Source organism: Pholis gunnellus (assembly GCF_910591455.1).
Source record: "Pholis gunnellus genome assembly, chromosome: 11".
Lineage (NCBI taxonomy): Eukaryota > Metazoa > Chordata > Actinopteri > Perciformes > Pholidae > Pholis > Pholis gunnellus.
Genome location: NC_136538.1, coordinates 19822647 through 19840121, shown reverse-complemented (window position 1 = coordinate 19840121; position 17475 = coordinate 19822647). Strand labels below are relative to the sequence as shown.

General features: G+C 40.3%; 1 protein-coding gene across 1 annotated transcript; it reads left to right on the top strand.

The window, feature by feature from the left end:
- Positions 1 to 10083: 10083 nt before the first annotated feature.
- fgfbp3 (fibroblast growth factor binding protein 3) lies at positions 10084 to 14971 on the top strand (the record flags this gene model as incomplete). Its single annotated transcript, XM_079168556.1, has 3 exons — positions 10084 to 10130; positions 13552 to 13831; positions 14548 to 14971. Exons 2-3 carry the CDS (start codon positions 13557 to 13559, stop codon positions 14969 to 14971), a joined length of 699 nt encoding a protein of 232 aa, XP_079024682.1. The 5' UTR covers positions 10084 to 10130; positions 13552 to 13556.
- Positions 14972 to 17475: the final 2504 nt, after the last annotated feature.

Below are 17475 nucleotides of genomic sequence, written 5' to 3'. Positions count from 1 at the left end.
ATTATCATTTCTCAGGTTTTCACTTGAATGTAATTCTATCCAAAAATTAAAGGTGACTGACGTGCTTGTCGCTGTCGTGCTCCTGGTATTACACAGTGTTTGGGCATACACCGATTACAAGACTTGCCCACCGCCCCCACCATCGTTTTACTCATTTATGGATATCAATGCCCTCGCTCAACAAATAAACAAAATCTAATTTGCATAATACTAAGAAGCAATCTGTAAACATTTGGTACAAGCTGTGCAGAACACGGAACAAAATCTGGTCACAGCCAGAACGCTGTTGCCAGGTGGAAACCTGCGGCCCCGCAGCGAAAGATGAACAAGGGAGGCCAGACACACAACCAGCCAACGTTAAAGACCAACTTTAGATATTCTACAGGTATTAAACGTCATCGATGACCATTTTTTTTCCTGTAAAATGTCTGCTGTAATCAGTAACACCACCTTTGATATAAGTTTATTAACTGGAGGGAAAATGTCCTCACTGTGGCATCGCTTACTGAGGGATAACCTATTCTTCATGGTTTTCTTTAACTAAGTGAAAGCTGAGGCAGTCCAAAGCAAGAGGCAATCAATCTAAAAAAATAGTGGTTTTGTTGGTGGTAATTAAATTATATATGCAATTTGTATATATTGAGCTTAAATGCAGAATGACATGGTCCTTTAAGAAGATGATCAGATTTGCAACAGGTTAGTTCATAATGTTAGATTACTGCTGAAGCTGCTTAACGTATGAAAGGACGGATGAGGTTGTTAATGAAGGTTGGGACATCAACAGAAACATTTCCCATGAGGGTGTGTCCAATCTCAGCTGCTCCATCACCTCACCACCCTCCATTCTTGTTTTTTGCATAAGGCTTGCATAACGAAAAAAAAGTAATTATCAAGGAATTACTGTGAAAGCCATTTTAATATTAATGCAGGGAACATAATCACTGTTTAATACGCTTCATACAAACCTCTGAGGAAAAGTGTACGAACAATTACTGAAGTCATCAGCAAAGTTTGAAGAGTTTGCATTTGCAACAAAGCAGAAAGTGTTTTATCTCGGTGATAATTGCTTTCCCAAAGATTCTTTTACAGAAAACCGAAACATTACAGTTTAGACAGAACTATTGAAAAACACTCTAAGTGATGAAGGACAAAGCTTTGAACACTGCTAAACACGAGAGCATTATGTTGTATCAAGAAAAAGAAATTCAGGCACATCGTAGCCAAAAAGAAACCCTGTTTGCAGTTATTAGAGGCTTTTCTCAAACTGCAGCAGCAGAATGCTTTATGTTCCTGCAAAGCTCGAGGGGAGCTGGAGGGGAGCTCAAAAAGTCTGGTCAGGTAACCTCTGACTCACCAATGAACAACCAGCCTCCTGCTGCAGATACATTATGCTGCATTTCTGCTGGACACCATTTGACACCCCCGCTCTGTTTGATGGAGCAAAGAAAAGTCACTCGGAGGAGAGAGGAGGACCTCACAACTTTTACCCGGCAGCTTTATAAATTGTAAACATTTGGGACATTCCCACCATGTCCTGTATACTTGCAAAATTTAACACGTTTAAAGAACAATACAACTACAATAGATGTGCAAAAAATGTAATATTTATTGCCATCAGTGGAAACATATCTGTGGATGTTGAATGAGAGAAAAAGCTGGAGATGATGTTGTTTGGGGTCGCAGACACCACAGCTGTAAACCCTTTTAAACAGCACTTTGTCAATAACAAGTCTGACCTCTCTGGGGTCCAAACAGACGTGACGTCACTGTAGATAACATACTTTACATTTATTTGTATGTCAATTTCATTACAAGCTTCTCATAATTCTTACATAACTAAAGAGAAACCTCTATGGAGATTAATGGTCAGGTCATTAGAACCTCTCACAAATGCTTGATGATGAAATAAAAACAAAACTACAGATGAAAAAAGCATGAAACATGTTTTTCTCTCTGCTTGCTCCTTTAATCTTCAGTCAGTAGTGGAGTTGAAACGGAGCAGAGGCACCCGAGGGGCCGCGAAGGGGACGACACCCTGAACCCCACAGGTGTCTCCTACAGGTTCAGCTGTTCAGACTCAGACTACATCTGTATCGGTGGATGTGACTGAGAAAGATGGACATTTCAAGTGTTGAAGGTTTAGGTTGTGGCTCACAGTTGAGTGGAGCTATATATTATATACTTCAGTGAATTCCCCCGAATAAAGACTGTGGAGGTTGGGGTGGTGGATCCTGCGTTCAAACAAATTATATTATTTTATTTTATATTATTGTTCTTAACAAGTACAAATTCCAAACCAGATAACCAGACTGTAACAGACACATTTCTATTAACAGACAATACAGATATATTCTATTCTATTTATTCTATTGTAGGCAGGGAGCAGCGGACGATTTCTTTAATTAGGAAGGTTCCTAACTGAGTGCTAGCTAGTCAAATTCTCTCAATGAAAGGGAGCTTCAATGCTTCCTTTCTTATCTCATTTAGCAAAGGATACACTGGACCATCCTTTACCAAAAGAAAGGAGATAATGCCATCCCACAATTCCTTGCGGCAGCAACATTTAAAGCGACTGGCATTCCAAATATTGATGAAAACCAACAATATGCCTATCTTGCATAGATTTAACAATTATATTTAAACAGTCATGTACTAATTGGGATGTCAACAAATAGGAGTGGACAGTAACAAACACATTGTTTCAGTTGTTTTTTATTTATTTATTTCAAACATGTAACAAACATATAAAAAACAAAAAGCCCTGGTTTCTGCTCACAGTCAGAAGATACATGTTTTTCCCCTCATACGGTTATGTACAGAGAGAGAAAAGATCCAAAATAGTAAACACAAACAGAGTGGAGTGTTTTCATATCAGTGCTGCATCACGATCCGCTCTGCTACCCGAAGTCACCTCATGCCCACAGGAGGCATCTGGAAAATTAAAAACATATATTCACCTGACAAACTTGGCCCATTCTTTAAAAACAGGGCCAACTCTAATCACAAACCCATCCGCTGTGAAAATATCAAGATACAAAATACACACTCACACTGTTTTAAATGAGACCATTATTCTATGCTTTAAATATAGATATGTGAGACTGTTCTCGTTTCTGTCGCTCTCCCCGTATGGAACATTTTCACACTTTTCTTTTTTCTATTTGGCTTCATGCAAAGATAAAGTGACTTTCTATATGCACAAAGGTCACTGTGTCTTCAGATTGTCTCCCTATCATCTGTGAACAGGACAGAGAAATGTGACGATGTTTTCAGAGGCTCAGTAGTATTCAAACCACATTCGTTACTGCACTCACATCCTACACACTAGGCAATTACTGTACACACACATACACACACACACACACACACACACACACACACACACACACACACACACACGCAGTACACAGTCCTAGTACTATTCCTTTACCTTTAGATCCTTTTAACCAGCTGCTGTTAAAATGCAATCTGCTTCAGGCTCTATCCGGATAATAAATGATCAGATGATCAGGTCACCACCCTGCATTTAAACCATCCTCCATATCTCTTGTCTGCCCACATAGTGAATTTATTCTGTTTTTGGTAAAGCATTATTTAAAGCTGGTGAGGGAACAGGGGGTGGCCCAAGGTAACTAATAGGAGGGGACTTTCCTCTCAAATTCTTTTTAGTGCCTAAACCTAACCAACCCTAAACCAGTGTTTTCACATCATAAAACAGAAGGAAAGCACAGACTAGTGACGTTGTCCTGCTGACTGGGCCGTTACAGTGAGCATGGACAAACAACACATTATGTCTTTTAATTCGGAGGACTTGTTGAGACACACAAGCAAGTCATGTGAGGATGCGAGGCAAGGCAATTTGACATTTCATTACACAAAATGTGAATACATAAAACGCATACAGCTGCAGGAATATAGACGAATATAACAAACTGAACGCTTAGCAGACTTTACAGACCTATGCAGATGTGGACTTTTGTGTTGAGCAAAGCTAATTGATGAGATATCCTGTGTGCTCGTCAGCTGTGCAGCGTCATTCCAAACAGAATTCAGGATTCTGCAAAACTGTTGTTGTTTGTCTTTTATTCATCATTCCTACAATAAGCTGCTGTAGGGTGCCACAGGGTTGAGTTATGTTTAAGCTTAGACACTAGACAACTCAAACTTCTCTGTTAAGGTTCGGGGAAGATTAGGTTGATCAATTGTATCCAATGTGATGGCTTTATCTGTTAACTCCCACTAAATGACTTTGTGCTTTTATACTCAATGCTGTCACTGGACGTAAAATGAGCAGCTGCAGAAGTAACTCCTCAGTGACTGTGCTGAAACATGTCAGGCTTTCAGAACTTCTCACCCAAATCTGCTGATTGAAATTTCAGATTTCCACTCATTTACTCCCACACAGGCACACACAACTTCAGCTTCAGCATTTAACACATCTCATTGGATTAACTTCTGTGAAAGTCATTGCTTTGAGCAAACCTTAATGATATTTCATTTTCAGGCATCAGTGGCTTTGCTCACAACCTTTTGTTAAGAGAAGATTACTATGACACTATTTCTCCTGCTTCCACCGTGTCCTAGTAACACAGGGAGCTATAAAAGCTTCATGTGATCTATTTATTGCACAGCTCCACCAACCTGAGCATTAGTGACCTGCTTTAGTGTGCATGACATCCATGTTCATGTATTTATGTTGATCACACTCACACACTGCACTTTGTGAAACTGTGGATCCTGAACAAATGCTGTGATTAAACATCAGAAGATGTTGAAGTTGATTAATATTTTTACTTGAAAAGGAAATGTGTCGGCCTCGTGAAAGCAATGGGGGAAAGCACTTTGGAAACATTTGAGAATGCACTTCAGAATATCTGGCTGCATGTTGATTCCCTGTAATCACACAGCGCCATACCTTCACCCTGGATTTAACATTTAAATAGCAGACAGAGTGAACCAATTCAATGGAGATCGGTGAGGCAGTGATGAGGGTTGACAGTTGTCATAGAAACAACCGTTATGGTCCTCAGGGACGACTGTTCGAATATATTCATCCAGCGCTTCACTTGTTATTATCTCTAAGCTATTTTTATTTTGTTGGTGTCTTTATTTGTGAGTAAGTGAGACTGTTTTCTCCTCTTTTTATGTATTTTTTCATTTACATACAAAACACCAAAAATGTGAAAAACAAATATTTAAAGCCCAACTAATCATATTGTTAATACTAATAGTGAATCAAACAACTACTTTTAGAGATTTACACACCTAGTTAGTAGAAATGGAGCTGTTTTTCCTCTTTGCAAAAGTATAAAGTAAAAGTGTTTTTAGCCTCTTTTAGCATGTAGTTTTGGTTTTACAGCATATGTTGAATGGTCAAGTCTCAGCGTTCTGATCAATATTCTTTCCAGGAGCAGACAGCAGTTTTCAGTGTTAACTTTTCAAATACCAACTGTACACGACCTGTTCAGCATCAAACAGCAGACAGACACAGTTAACTAGCTGCTGAATCTAATATGATAGCAGCTAAAGGGGGACATCTTTTTTAAAGGAGTTGGAAGAGACCAAACCAGAGCTAAAAGGAGAGTGAATACTGTACTTGTTGCTGCCAGTGCTGCGTAGTGAAAATGATCCATGGTTTGTACGGTTAGATGGAGAAGAGTAAAACATGTGATAGTCCTGCAGCTGGAGGGTCTCAGTGGTCCTGGAGGCGCAAAGCAATAAGAGCTTTTTTCTGTCACGGTCTGGAGAACAGGCAACAGGAGATGCACACAAATGCAGAAAATGATGAGGAGGCAGCAGAAACTATGTCATGATTTAATCGAAAGACTTACAGTTTTTAGTCCAACAAAACAGCAGCAAAATGACCTTTTCATATGCCCCTTGTTGGAACCGGGCTGGTACAGTCTATCTGTTGTATCTGTCACTAAAATGCTGTTGTGTTAATTAACTACTGAACCGGGTTCAGAAACATCCATTTTTTGGAGGAAACCAAATGCCACTTAAGTTACATTTTCAGTTTAATGACAAAACGTTCACATTGATTCTTTCACACTTTTACTACTTTCTTCGTTGTGGTACTCACTTTTCTATTTTTTTTTGTGGTTAGACAAAATACTTAAAGAAGGTCTTAACTGGCATTGCACACTAAAAATGAAATGGTAATTGCTAAGACCAAATAGTTGCACAGCCTATAAGAACACTTTCTGCGCAAATAAAAGGCAGAGAAGAAGTATGTCATGAATTTGAACATCTCAAACTCAGCAATTCTTATTTCAGGCCAGGCATGTGACATCCTTCACATGCTTACCAGTTTAAATATGCCAACGGAGAACAGCTCTCTCAGCTTTCAAATGCTTTTTTAAAGACAGCCAGCTCCATTACAGTCCCATCCCATTCTCTTTGAATTTCACCTCCTTTATATTGCCCTTTTTTCTACACACACACACACACACACATACACACACACACACACACACACACACACACACACACACACACTCAAGGTGGTAGTTTGGTGTCATAATCAATGCAGTAATCACGGCAGAGGAGGTGACGGCGGAGATGGAGCGCTGATTGCGGCCACCTCTCAACGACTGTTGAAAAGCAGAAAGTGGAGACCTCTGTTTGCTGTGAAGGGCTCCAAGTAATTACCAGCTCATCTAGCTCACAGACAAACACAAACACACACACACACACACACACACACACACACACACACACACACACACACACACACACACACACACACACACACACACACACACACTCGTGCAGACAGTTGGAGACAAGATAGTGACCTCACAGACGCTCCGTCAGGTTTTCAGTCTTGTAGGAGAAATGAAACAGAAATGTAAAAAGGAGAAGACATTGGTAGCAGGTTGTGGGAAACATGCATTGAAATTAAGCCTCCAAGAAAACAGCAACAAACCCTGCAGCAAAACCTGTGTGCATGAGAATATCACCATATTATTGATACTCCAGTGAAGATGTGTCTGAGGCGGAGGTTGAATCACCCTACCGGGATAACAGTAATTCATTTTACTTTATGAATGAAAACATGGTGTGGCACATGCTTTGTGCACAAATTAATGTGTAGAAGATCTCCAAAAATATCCGGTGTGCCGTTTGAAAAGGTAATCAAAATGTCTTTGTTTGGAACAACAGATTTTGGCACGTTTGCTCTTAATGACTTTTCGGTTTTGCACATCGGACTGTTTATCAAACAGATGAAGTGTTTTTTTTTTCTAATCAGCTCTCTTGATTGAGTTTGTTTCTAGAATCCACCAACAGGAGGCAACAGAGTCACAGCTGGCGATCTGTTCTCCAATGAATTGGGACACGTTCCTCTCACACACACACTAGGATTGAAGTGAAAAATCTAGAGGCTAATTCAGATAATTGGTGGAGGTGATGGAGACCAAATCACAGCTAAAATGTAAAGGGTATTATCAGCCTGTGTTCTGGCAAACATGTTAGTAAATTTACTTCCACATCCAGCTGACACAGAGCTAAATTATCATCCCAGTGGAGTGGTGCTCGTCTGATGAATTACGTCCAATATTCACCATACAACGGTTCATATTCTACGAAAAGATACTCCTCATTTTCCTGCATTTTCCTATGAAAGCCTGCAACATGTGTTAATTTCAGCTTGTTACGTGAATATGGCCTTTTCAAAATAAATTTCCATCTTCAAAGGAAACTCAGTGAAGTTTAGGCAACAAAATCACTTAGTTAGGTTAAGGGACAGTTCGTCGTTTCGGTTAAAATAACCACAGAAGTGCCGTCACTGAAGTACGCAAGTTCTGTGACAAAAACATCAACACTGACCTCTAGTCTCACACGGGGAACGAAGTGGCTCAAAGATCACTGTTCGGTTGACCCATCCACCTCCCCTCCTGTCCGCCCCGGCCGATGATTTAGCCGTCTTTATACTTCCTGGTTCAAGATGATGTGGATAACATACGGACACATTTGTGGGATTTCTACGTATTACTGCGCGTTATTTTTTGTAGGTATTGCTACGATTGCTGGATGAGACCAGCCGGTGTCAGACCATGTGTCCTTCAGCCTACTGAGGGCCTAAAACCAAAGAATGCAGCCTTTAGTAAAAGATTGAATGCAAGATTTTATTAGCAATCCAGTGTGTTATATTACACTGTGACACTGCTAATTTGACAAAATAAATCTTCCACTACTATGTGTAAACATCTTCAATTTGAAATTACAAATGTGTCTCTCTCTGGTGTAAAAAGTATCCAAAAAAAAGATGGAGAATCGAGAGTGGATGAAAACCATCTCAGTTCCACACATTATGTATTCCCCCTCTATGGGTCATACACAAACCCTGACACCACTGATCTGCTTTTGACAAAACTTGAGAAAATCATGCTTCTCATCGATACGTTCGGCTCGAGGGCAAAGTGTGCTGGCAGCTGAAAACAAGGTGACATATTTGTTCCTGATTGGCCCAGACTGGGCGGAACAACATGTTTACCGTTGTCGTCTTGTTTTTAGAACATCCTTCTCTCGCCAAGCAGATTTTTGGCAGCGTGCGTCGGCAAAGGGCCGTCTTCGCATCTCCAGCAACCCCTGAGCTGAATGAGAAGGAGCTGGGCCGGCGAAGACAGGGTGTCGACGGGGGGTTAAGCTGTGACCCAGATTCCTGCACGATTCTTTGTCCTGGAGGAGAGAGAAGATTCTCCTCATTCATCTCGCTGAGGGCCGAGATACTTATTGTTATAAAAGCAGCGACAGAGGGAGCGAGAGAGAGAGAGACTCGGGCCGATAGAGAAAGTGACTTTGAGTTTCGACGTTCTTTCGTGTGACAGGTCAGGCATTATGGATCATTTTGGGGATACATGGGAAATGAGAAGCTCACTAGCTTTTTTGTTTATACCGTATTTGTTTATCTCTCATTCTAGAATGAGCTGTAGATTTGTGCTGTAAAGGTCACAGGCTCTGTAGGAGCTCATGTCACATTCACATGCAGGAGGAACAGTCAATTCTTTATTGCTTCAACATATTTACCGTATAGCCATCTCAGCCATCTCACTTTTAACATGCAGTTCGGAGCTACAAGCTTTGCTTACAGAGGCTTCAACCAAGTTACCACACTGCCACACAAGATATGACTGCATACATATGAAATTGTCATATTATCTTTTGCAGGCATCAATTAGACTTTTGTGATATTTTGTTGTCTGTTGCCTCGAAAGTATATATTTTTGCATCACTGATGTTGAACTCTCCTTCTATCTCTTTCACCTTTTCACTGTGACTTGGAGTCACATTGAGCTGCTGATGTGGTTGTTGTGGATTTCAATTTTTAATGTTTGTTTTGGTCCAGGGCTTCTTTACAGCCGAGTGCTTCCTGCTGGCTTTCAAAACCTGACTATTTTATACAATCGTGAATTTATTTACTTCATAGACTGCTCTGACTCTGAAGAGCAGATAGTATTCATTATTCTCTGATAACATTGATGCTTATAGTCTTCTAAATGAATTCTGAATATCATATAATGACAAGCTGCTAGAGTAAATGGCGGGTAATCAATCCCAATCTCTGCACCAGATTCATCGTAATGTCATTCATTATTTTTTTTCATATCTTGTACATCTCGCTCTCATTTTCATTTATCTGCACTGTTTGTCATGTTTACATCAAAATCCTTGCAACTGTAGCACACTAATTCTTTACAAAATCAAGAAGCTGCAGTTGAAGCATTTATGCAGAATCTTATAAAAAAGAGTTTTGTTCTCGAGTTGAACGACACTGAGGCATCCAAACCCCTGAGATGTCATCAGTGTCCTACAGAGTGTGAAACCTTGGCAAGTGTGTCCATTCTCACTTTCTCTCTCTCTCACACACACACACACACACACACACACACACACACACACACACACACACACACACACACATATATAGGGTTTTGTCAGGAGGGGTAAATGTGGGAGGTGTTTTTGGTTTTTGGGTGGGCAGTTCTTCGTATAGTCCTCCTCATTCCCCAAAGCCCCCCTCCTTCCTCCACCCTCTCCTCCTTTATCCTTGTCTTCTCCCCTCTTTTATCCAAGTGTTTGTGGTCTCCACATTCCCACAGCGACTCTGAGCCGTGGAACGTCACATGGTAAGAACACCGGGCCTCTGCTCACACTGAATAACAAACCCTGAACACTATTCTACTCTGCATTTCTGTGTCTTCCTAAAGCTGTCAAACCAAATATTAGAGCGCGAGAGACAAAGAAGAAAGACTTGTTTTTTTGTCATGACTTATTGATGAGGGGTGCATTTGGAGCGGTGGGGGGTGTGCATGGAAGGGGGGATTATTTTTGTTTTGGTGCTGTGTCTTTGTTTTCTATCTCCCAGAAACTCGTTTTAAAACGCTGCAGTGGAAAGCGGTTTCATATTGCCAAAGGATGTGATGTTTTTGTTTTTGTTTTATTATTCTTATTTCAAGATGAACATGAACTTCTAAAAATAAATCCTGAATATGTTGTAGGAGGATTTGAAAGAGAGAAAAAAAGTCATCGCCTCAAACCAGTTTGAGAGAAAAAAAGATACACTATTATATATAACGTTCAATTGTTATTGAAGTAACACAGTAACTACAGCTGCTGAAAGCAGTAGAGTGGCGTCACTTTCTTCTTTGATAAGAAGCAACATGATGTTTTGTCTCTGACAGATATTGTCGCAAGATAATTTACTTCGGGAAACCAAACAAATATTATTTTATTTGTATTTTTATATTATTTCTTTGCATATTTATTTAGCCAAACTCAATGTTTTTGTGCTAACAGCTAATGGAGCTACCAGTACACTCACTGCTGAGTACATCGCCGCCTCTCAGCTGCTGCTACGCGGGCAGACACCTCGGTGATGACATTTCTCATACAAAGACTTTGAGCGTATGGCCTACATACATCGCTGCTTGTTTTGAGTTTGAATGAAGTGCGTTCGACAACACATTAAGGCCAGTTGGTGTCTAGACAGGGGGTTGGCCAATTGTGTGTTGTATTGATTCAATCACATAATACAGCAGTGGCTGTTGCAGACACACATGGCGGAGATCTGCACTCATTGTAGTTGAACAACAAATCAATTCAGAGTCAGACACAAAATATTGTGTTATGTTATATTTTGTAAGGGCGCAGGCCAGAGTGGGGTTTAATCTTCAAACCATGACCACTTATCACCATTCAAAGTCAATTATTAAGCATACCATGGCATCGGAGAATTCTCAACTCTGATTGGCTCACATGTATTGCTTAATTTTTGGTATTATACCGGTCGAGGAGTTCTCGTGGTAAACCTTACATGCTGTTGTAATATTTACAATGCCCTTGGTACATTTTTCTTTTTGCTTCCCAATGGGAAATATAGATAAATAAATATAATAATTGTAGTAAAGTGCCTGGTTGGCACATTTGTTCAGAGAGTGCTTTGGCTATAATCGAAACAAAAGCACTATGAGCTCTGGATCTACTATTGATTTAATTTTCCACCTCATTACAACACAACAACAAACATTATTAATAAGAATAATTATGGCACTTTACAACCTGTTTTGTTGTTTGCACTGTATAACATCATTAACGGTTGGTACAGGGATGCAACCTGTTCAGTGTTTATACACTGACCCAGGGGCACAGTGGTACACAGGCTCATTAATTCAGACTCTAATTGTTTACTTTGCTGATTGCAAAGGCCGTTAATTAAACACACATCACCTAAATTGACAAATCGACTGCAGGCAGAAGAGACAAAGGAATTTTTCCTTTAGATTCACTTGGATCAGTTTTATAAATGTATTGACTTTGCTAAAATCAATATTAGAATATTGTTGTATGTATTTCTTTTCTGTATTTTCTCGTTATTTTTTTTGCATTTGATACTACTGTGTTTTGTAAAAGAGAAATACATGTGGAAATGAATTATTAATAGGAGCTGTAATCCTCTCCTCCACCTTCCCTTTCTCCGTGCTTGATGTTTGATAGCTGCATGTCCGGTCTGGGACATCTTGGGGGAGTGTTTCTGACGCTTGGCTGACTTTCAATACGTCGCTGACAGAGACTCACGCCCCCACTCTGTGTTCATTGTCCATTTTTTAAAAACATTTAACACTCGTGCTGTGTCGCTCTATGACATTCTGGACCTCTTGAATACTGTTTATGCAACAAAAATATCTCTTTTCAAAGATTAGTAATGCTGAATCCCTTCAGACATAGAGAATTACTTCAAATTACATGTTCTAGTGTTGAAAATACAAGTGTTTTTTTTTTTATTTTAGCTCCTAAGATCTCGTTTGGAGTATTGAAATACACCGCTGTTTATAGAGCTCTCATACTCACAGGGCTTTTATGAACATTTCCTTTGACCTTTGTTAAATATGTGGTAGGGATACTGTGAGTTACATCAATGAGGAAACGATTTGGGACATTGTTGGGCGGTCTTGGCTCTTCAGTGTGGTATGCAGGATGGGGACAGTGACTTTGGAGTGGCAGACCTCGTTGGTGGTTTCCATCTTTTAAAAGACTGTGTGCCCCGGGGAGTCCTGTGGTGGGTACTGTGAAAATACAGGGTACGTTGCTACGAGACATGCAGTCCTTGTATAACCAAAGTGAGAGCTGTGTCCGTATACTTGGCACAAAGTCACATTATGTTTCAAGTGCGTTTTGGCCTCCGCCAGGGTTCATCCTTGTCTCCAATCCAGTTTGTGGTTTTCATGGAGAGGGGTTGAGCCCTAAGAACAAAGGTTTCGATTTACCAGTCCACCGTATACGTTCAGACCCTCACCTTTGGTCATGTGCTTGAGGGTGGCTGGGCCTAGACTAAGAGATAGGATGAGGATCTCAAAAATTCGGAGGGAGGTCGGAGTAGAGCTACTGCCCCTTTGCATTGAAAGGGGCCAACTAAATGGGTCCCGGCATCTGAGCAGAATGCCAAGAGGCCCTGGGGGATTATACATATTTCATCTGACCTGGGATTGCCTCAGGGTTCCCCAGGAAGAGCTTGAAAGCGGTGCTGGGGTGAGGGACGTGAGCCTGTTTCCCCCGTGACCCGGCACTGGATAGACGTTTGATAAATGGATGGAGAAAATAGCATTTATTCCTATCTTTTTGTTTAGTCCAGTTTACATTTAACAGTGAGTATTCAGCCTGTGAAACAATGTTCTCCTTGGCTTTGGTGGGAGCTTTCTAAAGACTAAAAACTAAACCTGATGATGGGTACATGGACATTTACCAGGCACCAATGGCCTAATAAAAGAATCAATGGAGTAGCATTGTGGAAAATGTAGGATCCAGTGTGTAATTATTTGTTTTTGTTTCACCTGATAAATGTAAGCCCAATATTACCTTAGTTTTAGCTCTGCTTTTAGTCTCCACCAACACCTGATACATTTTCCATTTTCTTCTCGAGCTAGGCAGGTAGGGTTTTGTGGGTTTTTCTATGTCACAAAACTAAAACTATGATCTAGAAGTGGATGACATTGATTTTCAACACAAAGCAAAAAGTATCTATCTTTTTTTTCTGTTTCCAAATGTCTCCAGCCACCATGAGTGTCCTGCCATGCAGTTTCCTCCTTCTCCTGCTCCTCTGCCTCCCCGTCGTCCCTGAGGCCAAGCGGCAGCCTGGTGAGGCGAAACCCGAAAAACCCCGTCAGCCTCCACCGTCACCGCAACCAGCCAAGAGAGCTAGAAATCGCTCAGTGCCAGGCTCCGGAGAGCTGACCACCAAGGAGGGCCATAGCTGCACTTGGCAGACGTCTGGTGAAGGCCTGGTCCGCTTGCTGGTGAACTGCAGCACTGAAACACTGGGAGTCCAGCAGAGGTGATGGAAGCATTAATAGTAATAGCTCACCTGAGACATAAGCATCTCGCAATGGATACCGTAGTTCACCTTGATGTCACCTGTGAAACTGACTAAAGCGTCATTTTGAATTAAAGTCTTTTTTAGTCATTTAAATAATTCAGGAGTTAACACAGTGAGAATGACATAACTGGAGCTTATTAGTCAAATCATTCCTGTGCTGATTAGTTTAATTCTGGACTGAACTGCCTAATGAGGAACATTTGATACATATTTATGATTAAGACGGAACAGCTGAGTTGGACAGTCTGTTTGTGTCTGACGCTAGCAGGAACATAAAGTCAAACAGTGAGTGACATTTAAAGATTCCTTCTGTTCAGGGCAGTCTTTACTAGTAATACTCAAACACATCTGACAAATTCAGCACTTTGACATTGGAGACCATGGCTCACAACATGGTTAGGTTCAGGTTGCACACCTGGTTATGCAGGGCAACTGTGATAGAAAGCAAACAGCCAGGTAGACAGCCAAGCAGCTCCAGATAAATAGATGCTTGAACACAAAAAAACAACAACAAAGCAACTTGAACGAACTGACAAGGGAGGAAAAAAAAGATTGTTTCTTTCATTAAGAAATATCAAATTATTAATTATTAATGAATTGCTTTAATTGTTCATTAACTTCAATTTCTTTCTTGACCTCTACTCACGCTTGCCCTTCCTTCACCTCTCCTCTAGGTATTGGTGTCGTTACGCCGGTAAACCAGACCTTTGCCAGGCCTATGGAGTGAAGTCCAGCCAGTACTGGAAGCAGCTGGTGGGGAAGCTGAAGAAGAGGCAGAACGCCTGCGAAGGAGAGAAAGTCCTCAAGGCTAAAACCTGCAAGAAGGCTCCCGCCGAGGCCCACATGAAGCTCGCCCAACGCAGTGGAGAGGAGGAGAGGAAGGGAGGGAAGAAGAGAGTACCGCCGGCCAGTAAGAGCTCAGACGGAGGCAAGGTAGAGAAGAGGAAGAAGAAGGAGGAGGAAGAGGAGAACAAGGAGGAGGATTGGACTGGGTTTAACGAGGAAGGAGTGGTGAACGACATGGAGCCTGTGCAGACTTACTGCAGTGAGGGATGGCACTCCGTCTGCTCGTTCTTTGTCAAGTTTTTTGAGGGTTGATGGGAAACTATGAAGGAAATGCAAAGCTCATTTTTGATACATGATGGTGCGAGTTCACAATCTGAAAACAACCCATAGAAAGATGTTTTTTTTTTTTTTATTATACAGGAAACACCAGGCAGCTCATTTGTAAAAATAATTTAGATTCATTTTTTCTTCCACAGCTGTTTATCGATAAAGTAAAAGTGGAGATTTCAGCCACTTTGACTTTGATTTGACCGTAAGACAAAACACTTTGTTCATATGAGCTTTTTAAAAACATAGACTTTTAACAAATGGGGCCACCTGACCTGAATTATAAAACCATTATATTAAATCTATCAATACTAACTAAAACCCACAATTCACTAAATGTCCCTCCAAGTCATTGCACACGCCATCTGCTAACGTAAATCCACAGGGGAGGGAACAGATGAACAATATTTGAATGGAGGAAAACATTTAACTTAAGTGTTGTGTTAGTTAAGCATATTTAGCTTTGGGATGTGTTATGTCGTATAAACGTTGTTGTAGTTGAGCCGTTTAAACTGTGTAATTTTTTAACTTTCTGACTAACAAATAAAAGGTTTGGTGAACAATCAATCAATGATCACCACTGATGATGATGGCGATAATAGTAGTGATTACTAGTTTATTTTTTGTAACTCATATTTTGTATAAACTTTGTGTAACTGCTTTGTACAAACAATCTGGTTTTGGGTGTGATTTGTGGCAGTTGGGCTTTTTTATTTTTTAAAGAAATGTTAACATTGTTTCTGGAATTCTTTAATAAAAACAATATTGTTTCAATAAATAAATGTTTTTCCAGCTCTACCTCTTCATTTAAAACACTCACACGTTCACCTCACTGATGCAAATTATTAAATATAAATATAATGGGGTGACTTTTTTGGTCAATGTCATAACACAATGGAATTTGTGATCACTGCAGCTGCACTTTTCTTATTTGTGGCTCTTCCATTGATCTGTGGCTGCATGTTGCTGCTGCAAACTGCTCTGTTGTGCTCTGGAGTGAAAAGAAACAGCTTGGGGGATTCATGTACAGTACAACTGTAACTTTGAGAGAAACCTTCCACCTTCACAGTGGAATTGGAGGTAATAAATAATTTTTTTTTTGATCTGGCCACAAAAAGGATCGATTAGGTATGTTTTGACTGGGGAGGTTTTAATACCACCTCCTCTTATTTCAGTCAATACCTTAAAGGTACATGCACCGATCCAGTCCTAACCAGTGATACTTTATTTTAACCGTGACTACGGTCTTTCCCTTAACTAAGCAGTTATTAGATTTCCCATGATGATGAAGGCCACTCACCTTTAACCAAGTCAATATTTTGACCCAAACCAAGATGTTTTGGGCTCAATGCGACATCATATAATGGATTTGACTTTGGAAGATTTCTTTTAATTTTAATTGTACTAATTGTAATTTGTTCATCTCGGACCAAATGGTCTTCCTGCTGATTGTGGCCTTATATTAGTTAATGCTTATATAAATAGTTCTGAAGGGCAATTACAGACAGCAAGGTTGACGGTGTAGTGGTATATGGTTTTAAAATATATTAAAACATATGAAATTATGCAGACATGTACTGTATGTACTCAACAGCTTAACATTTTCAAGCACCACTTGGTAGTCAAGGTGTGCATGTCCACTCAACACACTGTCTACAGAAGGGCTTTAAATATAGAACATCTAACTTTGCAGTAGAATGAGTCCCAAGAACAGAAAAAATAGGAAAGAAATGGGAATTCGAAGAGCCTGGACACCTTTCAGTTGTTACCATGCCAACAGTCCAAAAGGCGGTGTGTGTGTGTGTGTGTGTTGTAGTGGTTTCTGTGACAATTTGGCAGGATGTATAGCTTAGTGTAGCCTGCAATTTGTTAAAAGGGGTTGTATGACCCTGCAGGCGCAAGTGTGTGTGTGTGTTTGTACTTGTTGAGACACACACTCACACACAAACACACACACACACACACACACACACACACACACACACTAGCCCACCCAAACTAATCTAAAGAACTTTAGTGTGAACTGGGAGAACTCTCTGCTCTGCTTGATTAGACCTGGTGATCATACATTTCTCCCAAATCTGCATCCATTTATCAATTAGTTAATCCGTTCCTTCATCCATTTGTCATCCTAAGAACAAGCTAATATTATAAAGTTACAATTCTAAGATGCTATTTAAATCACACTGGCTCTGTAAGGCTGATGTTTAGACTAGTTATAGAAATATTTTTTCATACCTAATTTCAAAAGCTATCAACATTGGACTGCACAATTAAGCATCCACATCAACCACACCAGTTTGTCAGTGCGCAGAGTAGCAGTGCTGATTAAGAAATGCTATTGCTTTTTTTGAGATTTTATCGCTCTAATGTTCTGAGTTCTTACTTTTAAGTTTCAAGTAACATCTTTAGGCAGTCAGGCCTAAAGCATGTCAAGTCTCACAAGTTGAGCAATAACATTCTCATTTTTTAGTGTTTCAAATCTGACA